Source organism: Prunus persica, chromosome G6 (genome assembly GCF_000346465.2).
Source record: "Prunus persica cultivar Lovell chromosome G6, Prunus_persica_NCBIv2, whole genome shotgun sequence".
NCBI lineage: Eukaryota > Viridiplantae > Streptophyta > Magnoliopsida > Rosales > Rosaceae > Prunus > Prunus persica.
In genome coordinates this window covers 23,556,519-23,578,352 of record NC_034014.1, presented here as the reverse complement: position 1 = coordinate 23,578,352, position 21,834 = coordinate 23,556,519, and the positions used below count along the sequence as shown (strand labels likewise).

At 36.6% G+C, this 21,834-nt stretch overlaps 4 protein-coding genes across 5 annotated transcripts; 2 read left to right on the top strand and 2 right to left on the bottom strand.

Moving 5' to 3' along the window:
* On the bottom strand, positions 566 to 2,335 carry LOC18771995 (transcription factor TCP11). The gene has a single exon (XM_020566352.1). The coding sequence runs from the start codon at positions 1,625 to 1,627 to the stop codon at positions 944 to 946; it is 684 nt and encodes a 227-aa protein (XP_020421941.1). The 5' UTR covers positions 1,628 to 2,335; the 3' UTR covers positions 566 to 943.
* On the top strand, positions 3,210 to 8,089 carry LOC18774574 (RNA polymerase sigma factor sigF, chloroplastic). 2 transcript variants are annotated; one of them, XM_020566650.1, is made up of 9 exons: positions 3,210 to 3,730; positions 4,371 to 4,522; positions 4,871 to 4,995; positions 5,115 to 5,321; positions 5,419 to 5,683; positions 5,776 to 6,006; positions 6,489 to 6,629; positions 6,991 to 7,191; positions 7,406 to 8,089. In XM_020566650.1, the coding sequence occupies exons 1-9, from the start codon at positions 3,634 to 3,636 to the stop codon at positions 7,691 to 7,693; spliced, it is 1,707 nt and encodes a 568-aa protein (XP_020422239.1). In that variant the 5' UTR covers positions 3,210 to 3,633; the 3' UTR covers positions 7,694 to 8,089. The 2 variants fall into 2 exon arrangements, with proteins under 2 accessions (XP_020422239.1, XP_020422238.1); XM_020566649.1 differs by having other exon boundaries at positions 3,213 to 3,730; positions 5,404 to 5,683.
* LOC18774805 (pentatricopeptide repeat-containing protein At2g32630) lies at positions 8,214 to 10,210 on the bottom strand. Its single transcript, XM_007207623.2, has one exon. The coding sequence runs from the start codon at positions 10,136 to 10,138 to the stop codon at positions 8,291 to 8,293; it is 1,848 nt and encodes a 615-aa protein (XP_007207685.2). The 5' UTR covers positions 10,139 to 10,210; the 3' UTR covers positions 8,214 to 8,290.
* Positions 14,236 to 15,483, top strand: LOC18774189. Its single transcript, XM_020566919.1, has one exon. The coding sequence runs from the start codon at positions 14,258 to 14,260 to the stop codon at positions 14,624 to 14,626; it is 369 nt and encodes a 122-aa protein (XP_020422508.1). The 5' UTR covers positions 14,236 to 14,257; the 3' UTR covers positions 14,627 to 15,483.

The window sequence follows — 21,834 nt, the reverse complement described above, 5'->3', positions numbered from 1 at the left end:
TGCTCTTAGTTTCCCGGTTTAAACGTGTGATTGTAGAATAAAATTCTACAAATCTTCAATGAATTGCCGCCGGTGACTTCCAACTAAATCGGAAAGCTCCGCCATTGATTATGTCATTTTTGTGCTTCATAATAAATCATGCACTTGCTTCTTGGCCATTGGTGAAGTATACGTTTCAGTGCAGAGTGGTGGTATACTTGCTTGGCCGTTGAAGTGCACATTTGAATTCAGGGCAATGCAGAGTATTAGGAGCAGCTCAAAAGATTTATCAACCATTTGCTTCTGGTTTCAATGGCAACCAAGCCAACAGTTCAGGTTTCATTGTAGCTTAGAATAAAAGCGCTTCTCTGCTTTCTTGGCAACAGCACAAGAACATAGATTTTCTGCTTTTTGGTTTCTTATTATCCCTGAGGTTGGTTTACAAGATTAGACTGAGACATACAGCTCTCAGCTTGCGTCAATGAATTTTATAAAGTACAACAATGGTGGGTCCAAATCTAACCATGGTCCACCTCTCCTTCCTCCTCCATGAGTGAGAAGTCAAAAGTACACAAATTCATCCAAATTTTTAAGCCAAAACAGACTCTCATTTTATTAAATTTGATTTGATGACGCCTTGAAGAAGAACATTTACAGATTAAAGAGCCAAACTCTAAAGCCCCAATCTTTCCTCCCCCATTCTAGACCAAGACTGCTTGCTACTTACTACACAGAAGAAACCATTGATGAACAACATCATAAAAGAAAGGCAAGGGCCTTTGTCTAAACTACCCAAAAACCCAAAACCTATTCTCTCCTCTTCTTCTTAACGTAAAACCCCAAAACACACACAACACTCACATACCTTACACCTTTTGTACCCAACCAACCCCACCCTCTATTGCTTGCTTCCTATTTGCTTTATCTACTTTGATATACACACACACCCACGCATTTTCTTTATCTATCCATCCTCAAGACACAGAGCCTCCTCCTGCTGCCCATCCTCCTCCTCCTCATTCTCCGCCGGATGCAGCAGCAACGACGTGAACGGCATGTGCTGCCTGTACTCGGTGTAGTCCAACCCCGCCGGCTGGCACAAGTCCAGCCGAATGCTCGGCTGCTGATGCGGCTGATTCGGTTGAGCCTGATGAGCCGACGACACTAGCGGGTACATGAACTGCCCGCCGCCGTTGAGGGAGCTGAGCGGGTGGGCCCGGCAAGCGAGGGAGGGCACTTGGGAGGAGACGGAGGGGGCGGAGGTCGAAATCGGCTCGGCCGGGAGAGTGCCGGTACCGGTGGCGGCGACGATGGAGGACTCGGCGTGGCGGAGGAGCCATTCGATGGTCTCCCCGTCGGAGCGGTGGCCGAGCTCCCGGGTCAGCTGAAAGATCCGGGCGGCGCACATGGCCGGCATCCGGACTCGCCGTCCCCGGCCATTGACTTTGGTGTGGCGGTCCCTGGAAGACGCGGACTTTCGGGTCTGAGAGAGCTGGTTATGTGTCTTGGGCTGTAGAGATTGTATGGATTGCTGGGAGTGCTGACGGGACGACGCCGTTTCTAGGGCGGCGGAGGACAAAACGGCAGTGGGGATGAGGGTCGGGTCTTCGTGGTTGCGTAGAGGGGCAAGGGCCATCTCTGAGCCCATGGGTGGTGGTTGTGGTGGTGGTTTTAGGGTTTGGGCGCTCAGAGAGAGGGGAAATTAGGGCTTTGAGAGGGTGGGGGAATTCGATTGACCCCACACAGAGAGAGGGGCCCTTTTTATTTCTCGTGTGAGTGAGAAATGTGGGGATAAGGCAGCGAGAGCGGGTTGATGGTGGGCCCCCGTCGGGGCTCGGTGGGTCCTAGTGAAGAGAGAGAGAGTGAGTTTTGGTTTGTTTTGATTTGCATGGTTTTTGAACTTGTTTTGGGAAAAGGGGTACACGCGCTGGTTTGAAGAGAGCAGCAGGTACCTGATGAGAGAGAGAGAGAGAGAGAGAGAGAGAGAGAGCTTACATTGAATAAATGCATGAATTAGTTTTGCTTCGGTGGTCTTTTCTTGGACTCTTTCCTTTTCCACTCCCCACTTCATTTCTCTCTCACTATTTTCCTTCTTTATTTATTTATTTATTTATTTGTCAATTAGGCTTGTACGAAAATAATAATTTAAATATGGAAAATGATAATAATACTTTTTCAAGTACATGAAATTTACGACTGTCGTTCGTGATAACTCTACATCTTCGGAACTTAAAATGCCCTCATGCTACTCATATGTGAGGTGTCGTCTTAACCTTTACTTTATTATCATGACTCTGTAATCAGCCTACTGAGTTGTATCAATATAAGCACACCTTTTTAAGAATTAGTGGTCACAGTCTTTTTGAAAAATACTCAATATGTTTCATCTCTTTTTAATTGTTTAAAGTTAACCCAAAAAAAAAAGTATTAAAGAGAAAAGGAGTATACAAATATATTTTCTTAATTTGATAAAATTTGTTATGTTAAATTATGAATAGATAATAATTTATACAAAAATAAAAACAAAACGAAAATACTGTGTGATATTTTTTGTCTTTTTATCAGCAGAAAAAGCGCCTGATGCAGGCCCCTCTTTCTCTGTCGTGTCACGCGCTTGTAACCAGTGTTTCAGGTTTTTGTTTGGTGGTTTAGTTTCTGACAGTTTGACCAATGTCGGACACTGAGACTGAAATGTCACAAAGGCCCCTCCTATCCAATTCCAAATCCACTCGCTCGTGGGTTACAGCACAACATTGTGTTGGCATGACTTCTCTCTCAGTAATTTTCCAACTTACCGTCATAAGAGAATTTATAGTTTTGTTACCTAATTCTCTTGCGATCGTTGTTAGTGCATTTATATTTTTGTTTGTTAAGAACATTTTATGACTTGTTTGTTTGTTAGTTTTAAATTTTAAGTTCAAATTTCAACCCTTGTTTCGGATATGGGTTTTGGGGTGTGGGCTCGGACTCAATATCTTGTTCTGGATCTTAATTTTGGGTCCATTCTATAAGAATTCCATTCCTTTTCCTTCTATTAAACCAAACATCACCACTAATATTACAAAAGAAAAAGGTCATATGCTTGCGACAGTCATTCACATGTGGTTAGTTGTATACCGGATGTTAATGCAATTGAATCTCACACAGCATCAACGACTAACAACAATTCACACATGTAGAAATGACACAGAGAAAAAGAGATGGACAATCAACTACGGGTTGGGTTACAAGAAAAGCCTTGAGCTGATAAGTCTTTTCATGGCCCAGGTTTAGACTAGAGGTCCGTCAGCCATTCTGGCTCAAGCCCCTTATGCTCAAACTTGGGCAGGAACTTCCCAAAGAATAGGCCTACATTAACAAGGCCTGTGTTATTCGGTCAAGCCCAAGATATTGATTTCTTTTCATTCAAAACTGAAGAACAAAAAAAAAAATGAAAAATTGCCCAACCTGATCCATTTGAAAGAAAACAAAGTAAATGATTTTGAGGTGTGAAATAGTCTCTGAAAGCAGGAGCAGAACCTCCCCTGCTGCATTATCTGCAAAACACAGGAAGCCAATGCAAGGTACACACAGCAGCAGGGCAGAATATACACCGCTTTACTTGAATATACGGCTAGCTTAGCTACACTGATAAATAACTATTTTGTCCTTCCAATGGAGGCTGGAAGACACTTTCTTTCTTCATCTTCAGCCTTTCCTTCAACAACCCACCTCAGGCATCCTCTTCCTTCTTCTTCTCCCTCTACTTCAGGTAAAAAAAGTTCACTACTTTAATATTTCCGTTTTCTCATTTATTCTGTTTGCTTGCTGATAATTTACTGGGAAAGTTTATAGTTTGTGGAATTCAGCCATAGGTGCTTAAACATAAGTTGGGAATGATTGGTCTTTGTGTTTAATCCCAATACAGCAACTGTGTATGTTGAGCTTTTGTGTTTCTGAGATGGGTTTTACATATTTAATTGTTGTGTTTGATTTTTATTCCTTAAACTTGAATTGATGCGCTAAATTGTTGAACAAAGACTATTAGCATAAATCTTTTCAACGTAAAATACTAATGCAAGAGCTACATTTGGAAGTAGCGGATATTTTTTATATTCTATTTCCTGTTGAAACAGTTCTCAAAAAAGATTATTTTCCTGCGCTTACTTGCATAGGAGTGTGAATGATTGTGTGTTTATCCCTCTAGGATAAAAGGTTCTAGAATGAGAATTGAGATGCTGAGTTACTTAAGTTAATTCTTTAGAGTCTGATACTATTGGAGTTCATGAAGAGATGCAGATTATTATGCTGATAGTAATTGTCTACAAAAATGTTTGAGTAAGGGATGGTTTACCCCCCCTATTGTCGATTGTTGGTTAACGTCAGGCTTGTTGGTTCTCCTAATTTTTCAGTGTTGATGCTTCATGAGCAAGCAGTTCCTGCAGTTACTTCTGTGCCGATTACATCTGTAGCTCGCCATTTTCCTACCTCGGTTCTTTTACAAGAGCAGCGTGATGAGTTCAAGCCTCTATTGCATGTACTGAAAGAAGATAAAACATCTGAGGTTAGACTTCTGTTGTAGAAATGCTCTGCATATAAGTTAGATCAGATGTGCGCTTTAGACGTGTACTGCGTATAAATTGAATAATCCTCAATGGCGTAAAACTCCTTACTCAAACTTCTGTTTTCCCTCATTTGAAATTATGCCTGTTGATGATAATAATTTTCATTTTTAAAATGCCACCATTGATTTGTATAATTCAAGATTTTGAGAGGCTTCTTCTTTCTTACACATTTACCATTTCACACACCTACTTGGTATTCCTTACTTCTTAGAAATTGACTCATACGCTGTCTCTATTTCTCTCCTGGGAAACTCCTAATTAATTTCCATTTTCTGTTTTTTAATTAGGCTGCGTTAGATAGGATGCAGATAGAGACTGGGGCCTCTGTCCATGAAGATTTAGACATTGATGACTTTTACCCGTTGGTGAACAGCTCTAAGCCCCAATTGCTTAACCATGATATTTTAGATGTGTAAGATGAATAAAACTCCTCTTCCTTTTTTTTTCTTTTTTTTCTTTTTTCAGGTGATTGCAATTTTATTACCAAATTGCATCCTTATGTGATGCTCATGTTGTATCTCTGCCTTGCAGATTTTCATCCTTACAAACAGGAGCAAAGCCATCCACACCTTTGACTCTGGAGTCTTTGACCACTGCTTCCAATAAGCATATGGATGTGGAACCATGTAACGTAGTTGCCCTGGCTAAGAAAGCTTTGTCAGCCTCCAGAGAAGCAGCCTCATTAGCTGAAGACTCCCAATCAATGGGAGCTGATTTTGACGAGTCTCTTTCTCTGGGGTCAGTTTTGTGTTACTTCCTTGTTTCATTATGATTTCCCTATCAAATTCCTTTGGAACTGAAGTCAAGAATTTTTGTCTAGTTTGGGGTATACAAGTTTGGCCAACTGGATAGTTGAGGAGGAGAAAACTGTAAGGTCAACCCGGATTCTAGAGAGGCGGCGCAAGCGAATTAAGACAAGGAAGGTGCCTAAGTCAAAAGTTATAGGTCACGAGTCAAACAGTTTTACAGGTTCAGATGTGCGGAAAAAGATAAGTGAAGGATTTAATCCAAATGATCCCCTGCGGTTGTTCTTGTGGGGTCCTGAAACAAGACAACTTTTGACTGCTAAAGAGGAGGCAGAATTGATTGCCCGAGTTCAGGTGTATATCTAAGTAATGTTTGTCTGCTGATTTTTGGATTACTTGTTTATATAGGGTCTGATACTGCATTCATGTGTCGAATTATGTAACAGGATTTATTCAAGTTAGAAGAAGTGAAGAGTAGACTTCAAACACAGTTTGGCCGTGAACCAACTTTGATTGAATGGGCTGAAGCTGTTGGAATTAGTTGTCAGATCTTGAAATCACAGCTTCGCTCTGGTACCAGCAGCCGTGAAAAGCTGATTTATGCTAACTTACGTATGGTGGTTCACATTGCTAAACAATATCAAGGGAGAGGTCTTGGCCTCCAGGACTTAATGCAGGTAATTTCATTGGGACATGCTTTCTTATATGTAGTCCTTAGGGCTAAGACTTGACGGTTTTTGTTACACAGACCACATCTTACCGACAAAATTTTGACTTCTACGCCAAAGTTTTTTCTTTTTTGCTTACTTGAATACAGTAAAGCATTGTATTAGATCATGAAATTGCATTCGGAACTCCTACATGCCAGATTGAAATTTTAAATTTGTGCCATCTGTTCGGATCAACTATTGTTCGTCTGTATCCTTCATGATCAGATAATGGATATTATTGCATTCATCTCGGCAATGTCAGCACCTCCTAGGATGGCATATATTATACACATGCTCTATCTGATTGTTTGGTTAGGTTGTATTGGAGGTTAAACAAGAATTCTTTTCAGAAAACTTCATTGCAACCAAAGAGCAGTATTTTGATTTTATAATAAGGCCTGGACTTGAGAATTAAATTGCTTTTCTATGTTTATCTGACACTTTTGTAGGAGGGAAGTATGGGTCTTATGAAGAGTGTTGAGAAGTTCAAGCCCCAAGCTGGTTGCCGATTTGCTACTTATGCATACTGGTGGATAAGGCAAACAGTTAGGAAGGCCATATTTCAACATTCCAGGACCATCCGCTTGCCGGTAATGAAAAAATTACCATGTCTCCATCTACTTTGCAATGAGATTCTTCTTTAAGTATCTATCTTTTGTGTCAACTGATTGTATCCTGTTCTGAAAAATTTCTGTTGTCTCCATAGGATTTTGCAACAGAATGAAAATTATTGAATTGGTTAATCCAGATGATGAGGAAAAGTACTGTTGCCATTGAAATCTGTACCTTGAATTCTTAGTTTCGTCACCACTTTTCGCTATAGTGGAAAATCTACAGTGTTACCTTGCTAATATACTAAATCCTCGCCCATGTCTGAATACTCAAAAGTTAACTATTTCGTAGCGTGTGCAAAGCAAAAAGAACTTTACTGAATATGACAGTTATTCACAGGAGAATGTGTACAGCCTCCTTGGCAAAGTATTGGAGGCAAAGAAATCATGCATTCAGGAAGGAAATCACAACCCAAACAAAGAAGAACTAGCGAGACGGGTTGGTATTACAGTTGAAAAGTTGGAAAAGTTGCTATATGCTACAAGAATGCCACTTTCAATGCAACAACCAGTCTGGGCTGACCAAGATACTACCTTTCAGGTAAAGATTCTTCTTGTCTCGATTTTCTTATATACCTCTCTCTCTCTCTCTCTCTCTCTCTCTCTCTCTCTCTCTCTCTCTCTCATACTTTTCTGGTATATGATTTGGCTGTATACAACCTCAATTTTGAACGTGATGTAATTTGTTGGACTATATTGAGCATGGTTTCTCCAATGGTTTAAGAAGCAAACATTTTTTTCTTTCACAATTACAGGAGGTAACTGCTGACACTGGGGTTGAGATCCCAGATGTGAGTGTAGCAAAGCAGCTGATGAGGCAACATGTGCGCCACCTCCTAAGCATCCTCAATTTAAGAGAGAGAGAGATAATCAGGCTGAGGTATGGCATTGAAGATGGCAAGCAGAGATCACTATCAGAGATTGGTGGCATGTTTGGATTGTCCAAGGAGCGGGTGCGGCAGCTGGAGAGCCGAGCATTCTTGAAGCTCAGGCAGTCCCTTGGAAGCCAAGGGCTTGGGGCTTATGGTCCTTTACTTGTTTAAAAATGCAGCACAAGGCTATGGTATCTACTCCGTCGGTTCGATTTCTGGTATCTTTTAAGGAAATCTGGAGTTCAGCTGTTGAGCTCCCAGTTTTTGGAGCTGATTGTACAGCAAGCTGAGGCTTGGAATATAGAGAACGTCCAAAATGAACAACTTAGGCTTTAGGGTCAAAAACATTGGAGCTTAGCGGAGGCTAGGTTTCAATGCTCCAAAGTTGTAATATTGGCTTTCTTTGCTCTACTGTAGAAGAGTTGAAACTCTATACTGTAAGTTATTGTATATTTCTCACATTTTTATTCAAAGCTAGCACTCCTAATTGAGGGGTGGGCGCTTCTTGTGTCATTCAGCAGAAGCCAACTGATCAAATTTTGCTCAAGGACTTCCTTGAACTGCGCATTTCGAATTTACAATCTTAGGCAAACCTATTTGTGTATATTTTACCAATCCAAAGTTATTTCATCCATTCTTTATAGTTCATATATTTTAAATCCTTCTTTCAAATTCAAGCAACTTACTCTACTAGGCAAAGAAAGTTTGAATTTTTTCAGGTAGAGAGAGGATAGTCACATAAAAAAAAAATTATATGAGTGCATAGAGTTAAGACTTGGCTGTATGAAGGCTGCCTACAAGTGAATGATATACTCTATCATCAGGTGTGAGGCCTTCTCTTTTCATCTCATCATACAACTTAAAAGCTTCGTCTGTTCTCCCATCCTTAGACAAACCTGAAATCATTGCTGTATACGTGACGACGTTACGAGTTAAATTCCGCTGATACATTTCATGAAATAATTTCAGTGCCTCATCCACCTTGCCATCAATACATTCGCCATGTATAAGCGATGAATACGTATACGTATCTGGCATCAACCCCTTGTCTTCCATCTCCTTCTTTAGCTTGTGAGCTTCCTTCATCTTACCTTTCTTGATGTACCCATCAATTAGAGCATTGTATGTTACAGTGTTAGGTCTCTCTCCCTTCCTTTCCATCTCTTGAATTACCTGCTTTGCCTCGACAAAGTTTCCTTCCTTGCAGAATATGTCAATTAGAGTAGTGAAACACACTACATTTGGAGCCACACCTCTTTCTTCCATTGTGAACAACAAACTCTTTGCCTCCTCATTCCTATTCAATTTACACAATCCACTAGCTATAGTGCTGTAAGTAAACACATCAGTCTGAAAGCCTTTCCCTTCCATGAAATCCTGCAGCCTTAGAGCTTCGTCCATCATCCCTTTTCTGCAGTACCCGTCAATCAGCGTATTAAACACAACTTGGTTTACGTCAATGCCTTTACTTTGCATCTCATTCACCAAGATGTCTGCCATCTTCATCTGTCCACCCTTGCACGCACCATTAATCAATGCCCCGTAAGTGTGAACATTCGGGACAAGGCCTCTTTGAGTTAATTCGTCGAACAGAAACAACGCCCTTTTCATATTTCCCACTCTACCATTCCAATTAATAATCGAAGTATAAAGATACACATCTGGTTCTATCCCTCTCTCATGGATTTCCTCAAACACCTTTTCAGCATCTTCAATCTTTTCACAGCTACCAAACCAATCAATCAAAAGCGTGCATGTTGCCGCATTATAACCCACACTATCCTTCTCCATCAAGCTCAAGGCCTCATTAACACCCTCAAAATCCTTCCTTTCAATGTATGCTTTCAGAAGTGTGTTATATGTAACAACATTAGGCTTAACTTGTCTACCAGCCATTTCACCCATCAAAGCCTTTGCCTTTTTCACCTCCCCTCTCTTACAAAGCTCATTCATCACAAGCGTCAATGAATGAACAGTGATTTGAACACCCTTTTCAACCATTTGATCAAAGAACCTCAAACATAAATCCACCTGACCACATTTCTTCAAGGCAAGCAAAAGCACAAAGCAGGACCTTTCTTCAATCTCAAACCCCTTCTTCTCCGCATAGTCAAAAACCCCAACAGCCTCCTCAAACATTTTGTTATCTGCATAAACCCTGAACAGCATATCACACAATGTCTCAACAAATTTCACTCCTTTACGCTCATCCTCAGCCAAAGAGACAATTTCAGAAACAGGGCATCGAAGAATATCATTGGAGACAATACCATTCAATACAATTTTCATTTGGGCAAATTTCTTAGCTTGATAGAGCCTGCAAATGATTGCTACATGGGCTTGAAGATTGGGCTTGTGGGAAGTGAGAGATGGGTTTGTTTGGAGAAAGTTGAATAAGCTCAAGCAAGAAAGGGGCGGGACGAGTGGGTTTGAGAGGACAAGGTTGGTTATGTGGGGGTTGAGATTGAAGAGCAGAGATGGGGTGGATTTGAGGGGTTGAAGGCCTGAATTGATTAGGGTTTTAGAAATCTTCTTAGCAATTTCTTGGTTGGATATCAATGTGGGGTCTGTTGGGAAGAGTTTCTTCAGGGTTTTGAAGGTTTTCTGAGAAGACATTGTTTGTCAAAGCAAAGAAGAAGAAGAAGCTCTGTTTAGTCTAAAGCTCGATTTGCTTAGAAGATCTGTTTAGAAAGGGGTCAATTTTAGCGGGTATAAATGTGGTTGCATTGATCAAACCGATCAGACGATCGTGGCCGTTCATCTTCTTCTATTTTTTGACCCGTTATCCCTAGTCAATAGGTCGGATTTTTATATGGTCCGGTTCAAAATTATGTAATTAGTCAAATATGAATATTTTTAAGAGATATTTACTATTATACCCAATATAGGAGCTCAAATTATTAAAAAATTTATATGAAATGGACTTTCAAAACACACCAAAACCTCATTTACACATAACAATGAGGTTTTTAACTTCTTATAAATTACAAAACTACCATTGATTTCTTAAAACAAACTCAATCTCAAAACCTCATAAAAAAACTCAAAACACTCAATAGGACATCAAAGTGATTTAATAATCAAAATTAGAAATTAAATGATGTAGGGTTTATCTATATTACTAGTGCTAAGAATGGGTATATGACTAAATATCTCTATTTGTAATTCATATTTTATCAAATTGTAACACCACATAACATGTTGATATGATATTATAATCTCATACAAATATGTTATAATAGGGGATAGATATATAAGTTCTCCATATGATATGATTTCATCTATTTTTGAACTTTTCCATATTATATCAAGCTTCCTTCTAACCAAAAAACCAAAGACTTATTGTTAACTATCACCATATTATCTTTAAATACCTCAATTAACGAGTTTCAATCTCAATTTTAATTTCAACTACAGAATTGTCAGTTATATAATATGCAGAAAGAGGACGGTCATCGATCATTTCCGTATCAAGATGGAACATAGTCACGCCACTCAGAATCCCCCAACGCCTCTCAATTTTGCTTCTCAGATCAGCCACCATGACTGTTTCTCTAATTCTCACAAACCCTAAATGTTCGTTTTTATTCCTCACCCAAATAATGCATTTTGGGTCTCCAGGCCAAGGTGTCACACTGAGTCTTAAAACACCATATCGTTGGGGGAAGTAATTTCCAACTCTGTCCTCATCCTGCAGCATTATTTCGTCTAGCCACAGGGTCTGCCTCTTCACCTCAACATTCAAACGCTCCTCAATCCCCCTCTTCACATCAAGAATTGTTGCAGAATGTGGTGTTTCAATCTCAGGGGTGACTTGCCCTCCTGTAATTATTATGAGAACCATGGCCACAAAATAACCCACCAAACACTTCTCTCACTTCAAGTTTACAAAAAGTCTTTTTTGAAGATTTAATTTGCTGTGATTTAAATATGTAAAATTCATGTTAAAGGGTGTTCCTCTCTCTCTAGTCACATTTTTTAGGTGCAACAGAAATCTCATGTACCTACCCATCATTAATTATTTTGATGCTTAGCACTCCTTTTTTGTGTTTTCCTTTTCTTTTTTTTCTCTCTTTACGAACCAATTACAATTTGAAGTGTGTTTTTTTTCCCTCTTATTTTGTCATGTGTTTTTTCTTTTTCTTTTCTTAATGAGTAATTCAACTTGATGAGTCCACACACCGCATCAAATTGTAATTGATTTGTAAGAAGAAATTTAGTTTGCATGTAATTAGAGAGCCATAGTCAAGAATTGTTATGGAAAAATCACTTTCTAGGCATGCTTGAGAGGTTTCTAATAAATCTTATTCATTAAACTGTGTCCAAGTCCTTATGAGATAGGAGAGGAACTTCTTTGCACTTGGGAATAGGGAGGGCGCAGTCCAGTTCAGTTTGGTTTCCACTTAATACTGGAATCGATACAATTCAATCGGTGCGGTTCAATCCAATTTTGGTGAAGAACATTTATAAAATTGATCGTTCCATTTTAAATCGGGTTCGGTTTTGGACTGGATTTTTTATATATATTTTTACAATTTCAACTAAAATTTTATTTTTGTGGACTTAAAAATTTATAAATGACCCAATTTCATGCAAAGAAAGATTATGGGCTTTGAAGTTGTGCTTGGAGAAATATTAGTTACGGGATTATAAATTTAGCATTGGATTTAAATAATTTTTAAAAATATTTTTAAAAAAATACACAGCCAGTTTAGTCCGGTCCAATTTTGTAAGATGTGAAATTAGCATTGGAATCGATTTGGTGCTATTTTGTTGACTTTTTAGTTAACACGATTTTTTTCTGCCAGTGCGCCTCAATGTTCCAGTTTTCTGATCTTGATGCTCATCCTTACTTGGGATGCCATTTGGCAAATCACACACTGCCACGTGCTTTTTCAACACGTGATTGTAGTGTGGCATCAGCTACATGAAAATTTTTCTTCTATTTAATGTAAAGGAAGAGTAGCATAGCTGCTAGCTGCAGAATCAAATAATTATATGACATCATTAATTTATTGACTAGTTTAGCCTATTACCTTACCTATTTAGCCAATTTAACCTATTGCACTCTGTGGCTAGGTAACTGTAAAACTGTGATCTACATAAATACACAAAGCAGATTGTAGCTGGCCCAAGAACACTTATTAGCTCAAAGCCTTTAAAAAATAGATAAATAAATAAATATATATATATATAATTTAAAAAACCCTCTGGCTTAGCACATGGCTGGACCCATGTACATGCTCTTGAGCCTTTAATTAAATTTGCTTGGTCAGCAGAAGGCATCACAAAACAAAATCAACGTCATCAGGACAATTCACAGTCGTACAGATAAGCTGAGGTATCTTGGCCACTGATTGCCTGCATTTTCTTAAAAACTTCCGAGCTTCACTTTTCTTAACCCTAATGAACTATGATATCCATTACTTGCCTGTGGTACTAATGCCAAGAACGACTATATATGCGGAGGAGATCGTTCCACAATTTGTTTTGCCCCCCCTCTGGTTTTCAATTTAGAGACACTTTTTGTCCTCTTTCTGCAAATCGGAATTTGACATATATGCAAAAATTATTTATTAAAATATTTGCACACGTGGTCAATAGGATTTTAATTAATGGTAGAATTGTTGACATACAGACTAGTGATCTACAGTTAAATTCCGTATGACACCGTGTTTACGTGTATGAATATCCCTCCTCCTTTCTAACTGTGTCAAAAAGAATAAATATAAAATGAAACGAAAGTGACACATATATACAGCAGTCTCTAGAGTTGAGGGCATTTATGGGTGTCGGGTGGGGGTCAAGGATTCTATTGCAATTCTTTGACCAAAATAATGTAACACTGTACTAGTCTCCTATTTAAACTTCAAGTTACCTGAAAACTTAAAGCATGATGTTATATTCTTTCACTTGAAATTTTTTTACTGGTAGTAGAAGTAGGGGGCAGTTAACCCTAAATAATATGTATATATATGTACATAAATTTTCTTGTGCGGATATTTAGATGTTAGTATCGTACGGACGTCATATATTTTTTATTACCCCTTTCTATTTTTTTTTTATTTACTATAATATCCATACGATAATAATGTGTAGAGAATTACTATATATATTTGCAGTACTGAGACACTTGATCTGTGGAGGACTTTGGAGGGGGTCAAGGTGAATTTTTAATTGAAAACATATCAGGTAACAAAAATGGCAGGAAACTTGGCCCATTCTATGTTTCATATGCTATGTTATCCTCCTGACAGCTGGTGGGTTTGCAGTGTTCACAGTTCATATCCAACCCATATTAAAAATTTCTCTTCTGCCTGCACCAATGGCTCCCATCATTTCTTCTACTTAATCTAACCCCAGGCCCCGCAATCTCCAATAATAAAAATTAATTATATTGTAGAGCCATCAAATTTATTCACTAAGGTTGCACCTGTAAGTTATCTACTAGAATTAAAAGAGATTCTGAATGAATGAGTTCATATTTAAATAAAAGAAGAAAAAATTGTCACCTTATTTGATGAATAAATGTGCATATTTCACAATATAATTTTATAATCCAAACAATTCAATGTTTAGTTCCTCATTCAAAGATTATCTTCCTTTTAAAATTTCATCCAAGTCAGGATTGTTTAGTCACTTGATTATCAGAAATATTATGTTTCATTTATTCATTAAGTCACACGTAGATAATTAAATGCTTCAACAATGACGTAAAAGTAAACAGTTTGAATCATGAGACAGATACATGTATTACCTTTTCACATGTGTATATATTTACTGCTCAGTGGGACTAGTAGTGACAAATCTAGAAGCAGTGCAGCAGAAGCTGGTGAGAGTGATCAGACCTTTGAATTTCAAGTCTTCGTCAATATGGCACTGGCGGTGGAGGAAAGCGAAAGTAACACTACTACTAGTACAACTACAAGCTTCAATCAAAATGCGCAGATGAACATGATGAACGGAGAGTGTGAATCCGGCTGCCAGAGGCCGCCGTTCGGGAAAAAGTGCCGTCACCTGTTGAAGAAGCAGCGGACTAAATTCTACATCCTCCGGCGCTGCATAGCAATGCTCCTCTGCTGGCACGAACGTAATGAACCCTGATATAATAGCAAGGCACACCTACCTACCTACCTAGCTTGTTAGTTCATTTTTCTTAATTAATTTTCTTTTTCTCTTTCTAGTATTATTAATCTGCTTAAATATATATATGTATAGAAGTATATTTGAAGGCTGTTCATGAACTTTGTTTCCAATTTGATGGAGCCAATAAGATCTGTCCACTGTATTTTTATTTTATCATAGCTTTTTTATATTGGTTTTTCTCTCACTTTTCTTCTTCCTCTTCTTCTCTCTCTTCTACAATTTTTTTTTAATGGTGCTAATTATGATCTCAAGGTGATCAGTTTCTCTTGGTTTGTGTAATTATCATCATCCATTTATATTCATTGTATTGTATGAACTATATAAACTCCTAATTATATTAAAAACTGAATGGATTTATGATATTTAGATATTTAATCATAAAAAAACCAGGTCTGAATTAATAATGCATAATCCTTTTTTTTTTTGGTGGGTTCATAGGGATATTATGATGGCGTACAAATCAATTCAGGTTTATATACATCATGATTTGATTTTCAACCAAATTCTCTGTTAGTTTTATTTTATGAATTTCCATATATACAGGTCCTTTTTTGTTTCTCAGCGTTCTGCTATATTCTTTTACTCAAGCTTGTTATTCCAGTTCTTAATTCGTCATCGCTTTTTGGCTTTTTGGCTTTTTTTTTTTTTATAAGAAAAAAATTTACAAATAAAAATAGTATTATTTTCAGAATATTGGTATAATGCATGCAAATATGAATTACTTTTCCAAAAATGGACAAAGGGGAATAATTTATAGTTTAATGCATTTATAATCATTCCAGCGAATACCCACAATATCCTAATTGATTTGTCAATTCGGACAGTCTAATCCCAATAAGAGGCCTCCTGGTTAGGGAACACCAGACAGGAGCAAGGAAACAAGTGGATAATTATTTTCTTTGGACTATATTCTAAATTGTTAGTTAGGTTTTTAGGGTCATGTGTGTCCTCAAAGCCCATCATCATTTCTTTTTAATGTTCCTTGGCATGCAACAAGAATTTATGGTCCGGACGAAGCATGCAATTGCATATGCAGATCACTCTTACTTGTCAATAATAGAAGTAAGACCACATACATTTCCTATAATAACAAAAGCAATTGCTAATTTGGCGATACTTGCTCACTTAAAAAGTAGACGATTTTGTAAGAGGGGCCTCAAACGAGAAGTTGACATCATATTAACTTATAAACTCATTAGAGTCGTATAATAATAATAGTGTTGAGAGATGAAGATGATGTAATATGGATGTAAACATAGAACTTTTTACTATACATCACAAACAAGAAATAGACATGCCAACATGGCGACTTTAAAGTGAATAAAAAATATTTCACGCAAGTTTTTCATGTCAAAATGTGATTGCTCCCGCAGAGAGAGAGAGAGAGTGTAAAACTTGTGCATTAGAAATGCTTACTTATCAAAATGTCAAACCTAACTTAGATTTTCAATTTGAATTACTCACTGTTATGGTCTTTCAACTATTCCTCGATTCACACTTTTAATGTTATATCATTTTGATCCTTTCGTCGTAATTTATTAATTTTTCTATCATTTTTAAGAGCATAAATATCTACTCACACCATATTTTATTACCTATATAAATAAAATATGAGAAGCGTGAGGTTAGAGAAGTATATACAACATGGATGGACATTTGTACCCTTAAGTTTTGAAGGAAAACCAAAGGTACTTTGACATAATGATCAAAGTGACACACAATTACATTACAACTTATTTTATAAAATTTTATACTCTCTCATATTAGACTTTATGAATTAAGATATAAAGACATAATGATCGAAGAGACACACAATTACATAATGATCAAAGTACCCTTTATACTAACATATAACATATCATTTTAGACTTTTTGGTAAGCTACCATATAATGTTATAATAATATCATAATATGCGCATCCCAAAAGCATTATTTAGAATTAAGAAGTCCTTCTTCTTTTTTTGTCGAAAAATTTAAGAATTCCTTGTGCTAAGCTAACATTAAGGTAAAATGAAAATTTGTTATTTTTTCTACATGTGACCGTCTTATAGTCAAATTTGGGCAAGGACGGACCTACAAAGGGGCTTAACTGAGCTTTAGTCCGTTCCACTACAATTAAATATTAACTCAATTATCTTTTAAAATTCAATCTATCCTAGCCACCCAAATTAGATTTTATTTTCTTCTACCCACTGAAATCCTACCATATTTTCTATAAAAAAAAAAATTATATAATCCTACCATATAATATTAATTAGCCCAAAAATTCCTAGTTATAAAAGATCTCTCCAAATATAGATTTTTTTTTGGCCAACTTCTTGAAAAATTCATGAATTTGCCCTTGAACTTGAGACACTCATAAATACAGTCATTTTCAAAGATGAATGAACCTCACTTTGACTACCCTATGGATTGATCTCATAAATCATCTCATCACGCATTTGATTCACATTAAAAAGAAAAGTAACATAAGAATTAAGAAGTGAAAATAAAAATATATGAAAAAAAAAATAATTATTATTATTTGTGAATATTATAAAGAGACTGTATGGGCCGATGGCGATGGATGTAGAGCTGGGGCCCACTACGTAGGTCAGCACAGCAGACAGCGAGAATCATTGATAGCAAAGTGAGATAGGAGGGAGGAGGTACGATCCCCTGTGGCTGAAAAGTGCCCCTCCCACCCCACCCCCTCGTGCGGCCTTCTCTTGTCCCTGTAGGTACGTTTGGATGGGTCCCACCCAATTTTGACCTTCAGATTATTGGTAAATTACTGTCCGCTGTCTTCTTCACCGACCTAACTTCGCCCGGCATAATGTTTTTACCGTCTATTCACATACTTAGGTCCCATTTTGGTTTATAAAAAAAGAGATTTGGGAATAGGAAATTAATTGTTTTATCATGTTTAGTAAGTCTAGATATGGGAAATTGTTGTTTGGCTCATAGGAAAGTATGGGGAAAGTGAAGTCATCCTACTAACTTGAGTTTTGTTTTCCCTCCTCATTAGAAAGTTTGAGAAAATGAGCTAACATTAAATATATATTTTTTATACAATTTAGAATTACAATATATCATTAAATGCATTCTTTTTTTATTTGATTTAATATGGATATAATTGAAAATTTATACAAACTTTGTTTTCCATTCCTACTCAAAACAAACATGGAAAATGAAATAAAGTGATATTTCCCTGTTACTTTTCCAGTATTACCAAATGTGGGAAAGGAATTTTCTATTCCCATTCATTGGGGAATGACATGAGAAATGATTTCCCCTCAAATTCATTCCAAAATAAACCAAATAGGACCTTAGTTCAATCAAATCGATGCTTTGGAGTTTGAATTTAGATAGGGACATTTCCTTTCACATATAATCGACCATCTAGTTGGTTTAAAAACATATATATATATATTACATAAGGTTTTTATTTATTTATTTATTTATAAAACACATATTTCATCACTTTTTTTTATACTCAGAAATCACATTTTGTGATTGTAAATGTGTCGTCTATGATTTATTTAATATATGTGAATAATTCGATGCTCAAGTTAGCTGGGAATATAGCTTGTGGGTTTGGTTTCAAAGTTTTTGCACATGAAGTTGTCATCACATTTTCTTACTAACTTAAAACTTCAAGGCTTTTAGAATTCTTTTTAAAATTCAAGAAAAGTTTGTCTTTAATTCTCTATAAATATAGATATTGATAAGAGACAGCGCGGTATCGCAAATTAGTTAGTTCACAAAACCCTATGTGCGTACATCAAATTATATTTTTAAGTATTCCTATTTAGCTCTTAAGATGTGAGAAATCATTCTTTATTGTATTTATTTACAATTCATTATGCTCGTTTAATTTCTCGTTTTTTTTTTCTTTCAATGAGTGATTCTCTTTAACAAGTCAATACGTGTCAAATTATCATTAGTTTGTAATCAATCCCGATCTCTTGGACCACAGGAGTTCAAAAGATTTGTGGTCGCTCACCGTTGGATATAAATTCAACGGTTTACTAACTCTTGCACTTCTTTTAAGAAACTTTTTTGAACCATTGGATTAATATCCAAAGATAGGTGACCACAATCTCTTAGACTCATGTGGTTCAAGAAATCGGGATTGTATATATATATACATAGTATTACATACACATAAGAGATCAAAATATCATTCAGACAACAAAAGACCATGTCTCTTCACATTAGGCTGGTGGAATGACAAAACATAAAGATGTACATGTAAAAGTCAAGAACAAAATGCTTACGTGTGGGGCCTGGTTGGGGGCTAATTGCACGTGCATTCCTGACATGGTTGAAAATTTGATGTTACAGAGTTTACATCTGGCAAAAGCCACAATATTTGACGTGCAACAACCATTCACAACCTACCACGTGGAGCCGCACGTGTGTGTAAAGTTGTAACAAAAAGTACTGCAGAGCTGGAGCACGCAGCCAGCCAGTGAAGAAGAACCCTACTACTCTTTACCCCTTTTTAGGTTATCTTCTCCAACCATTTCAGTTGTCCCATGATTCATTTTCTTGCCAAATTCTATCAACTACCAAATAGCTATCACGGATCACCAAGTTTGAAGTTTCCATCTATGCCCATCTCAAAATTTTATTCTTTTTAAAATAAAAAAACTCCGACAATTTACTTAACACTCAGTTGTTTTTATGTTGAGAGAATTTCGAATTTAAGATGTTTGAATTTAGGAATCTGGCATAAGAGATGAAACATATGTGTCTGAATTTAGGTGAGTGAAGTGTTGGCTGAGTCACATAACGTTAGGGTATATGACCCTTTTGTGTAGGGTGCAGGGGTGTAGGGCAACCCTTACGAAGATGGGAGGAAAAAATGAAGCAAGATGAGAAATGTGGTGGGGTAGAAGGGCTTGTCAAGAGACATAATTGCGATCTAGCTAGGTCGAAGATGGGGTGTTGCTTCTTCTTTCACACCATTATTATGAATGGTATATGATATGATTTGATGTTTTTTTTTTAATACCGTATGAGAGGATTGCCAACTAACCATGTTCCTGTCATATATATCAGAAATTTTTTGGGGTTGTTTCAGGAAAGTTTTGCACTTGTCACATGAAAGATAAGATCTAGATTCCCTTTATAATAATTTTTTTAAAGACATTGAAACAACCAAGTTTAAAAGAGACGTGTAAAGTTTTAAATTTTACAAAAAAATTCAAATCAAATAATTATGTGTACGATTTTAAAGGTGTGGAGTGCTTTTTAGATTGTAAAAGGCGAAGACAAGAAAGAAAGAGAGCTAAAAAGTGAAGAAAACAATGGATCGTGACACAAGGACATTACAAATGAGGACTGAGGAGCCAGTGCCACTAATTTCTTGTTTCCCCATGCATGGTCTAATCACTACTCTCTCTCTCTCTCTCTCTCCACCTTTTCTTCTTTGTTTTATGCCTGCTTTATTAAGGACAATTAATCGGCCTGACTCCCATTGCCCTGCATTCCTTACAACACTTCCATTCATTTGACATAACAAAAGGCGAAGACAAGGCAATCTCTGTTACTATTTATGTAAATAGTAATAGCTCTTGTAAAAGACTTGTTATGTTTTTAATTATTGTCATGACAATTCAAGGGCAATCATTATTCACATGAGATATGAGAAGAGAAATTTGTATAGAGTTTTAGTGTGAGAAGTGAAGAATATGGTTGGTAAATTCTTTTTTTAAAAATTTCATTACTGATGTCAGCAACCCCAAGGCACGAGCTTGGGCTCGTTTTGCCTTTGAGCTTGCCCGATTTGCTGGGATCCACCTCCTACTCAGACTGTTGAAGCTCATTGGAAGCGCGATATGGGGCTTGGGCCCCCTTTGCTCGAGCCAAACTGCAATGGTGGAAGTGCTCTAAGTCAACTTAATCTGCTATGCTTGTCTCGCTCTTGATATTTTATTGAGGTTTTAATGGATTTTTAAAGGGATATGATTTTCCCACTCCTCTTTTCTCCACTTACACTCTCTTTTGCTTTTTAATACTTTTTAATCAATTTTGTTCTTTCTCTTTCCTATTCTACCCTTACCCTACATTAATTTCTTTTTACTTCACTTTTATATTAGTTTTTTTTCTTTATACTTAATTTTCTAACTTGCACTCCATTTTCAATATTTTTTTTATTTAATCAAGTAAGAAATTAAGTTTTTTTCCCTTTAATCGAGTAAGAAATTAATTTTTATTTTATTTTCCTTTAATCAAGTAAGAAATTAAGTTTTTTTTCCCTTTAATCGAGTAAGAATTTTTTTCCCCCTTTAATACTAAAAATGGAGTGTAAGTTGAAAAATTAAGTAGAAAGAAAAAGAAATAATATAAAAGTGAAGTAAAAAAGAAATTAATGTAGGGTAAAAATAGAATAGGAAAGAGAAACAACAAAATTAATTAAAAAATATTAAAAAGCAAAGGAGAGTGTAAGTGACGAAAAGAAAAGAAGAGTGGGAAAATTAGCTCTCTTTTTAAAAGTTCATTCGATCAGGATTTCAAACGAGTATATACAGTTGTGGATATGTTTAAATCCATATTGTGCTCAGTTTCCAAATGCTATAAAACAAGAGAGAGAGAGAGAGAGAGAGAGAGAGAGAGAGAGAATTCAATACGATATTAGAGCCAAGTTGATATTATTATTATTAACGGTTGAAATCTAATATTTGAACTCATACTTTGCACATTTTGCCAGACAGAAAAAGCAGGGCGAGTATGCATGTATCCTTAGAATCAAGGAAAAAGTTTTGGCTACGTAAAATCGAAGAGGGGCTCATTTTTATAACTAATGCAGTTTTTTTTTTCTGTTACAAGTTTGTCAATTTTGCCATGTCAAACCCACCTTACTTTTAAGGAGGAGCTGGTCAGTTTTAAGATGTCAAGTTAATCTCAGGTTTGAGTATGCTGCTGCATGCAGTTGTTAAGAGAACAAGAGTGTGAGATTTGAGAGGAAGAAGAATTTCTCTGTTTGAGAATTTCTCTGTTTTTGTTTTTGTTTTAAAACAAAAGGTAATTGGTGGTACCTACTTCAACTAATGATGGTTTTTGAAAGTTGAAAAGCTAAAAATTATTGATGATTCCAAATCCAATAGCAGGATTCTTCTTTGGTAGAGATCTCTACCAAAATCAGCTACTTCATCTTTTACCAAAGTTCTTATCCAATT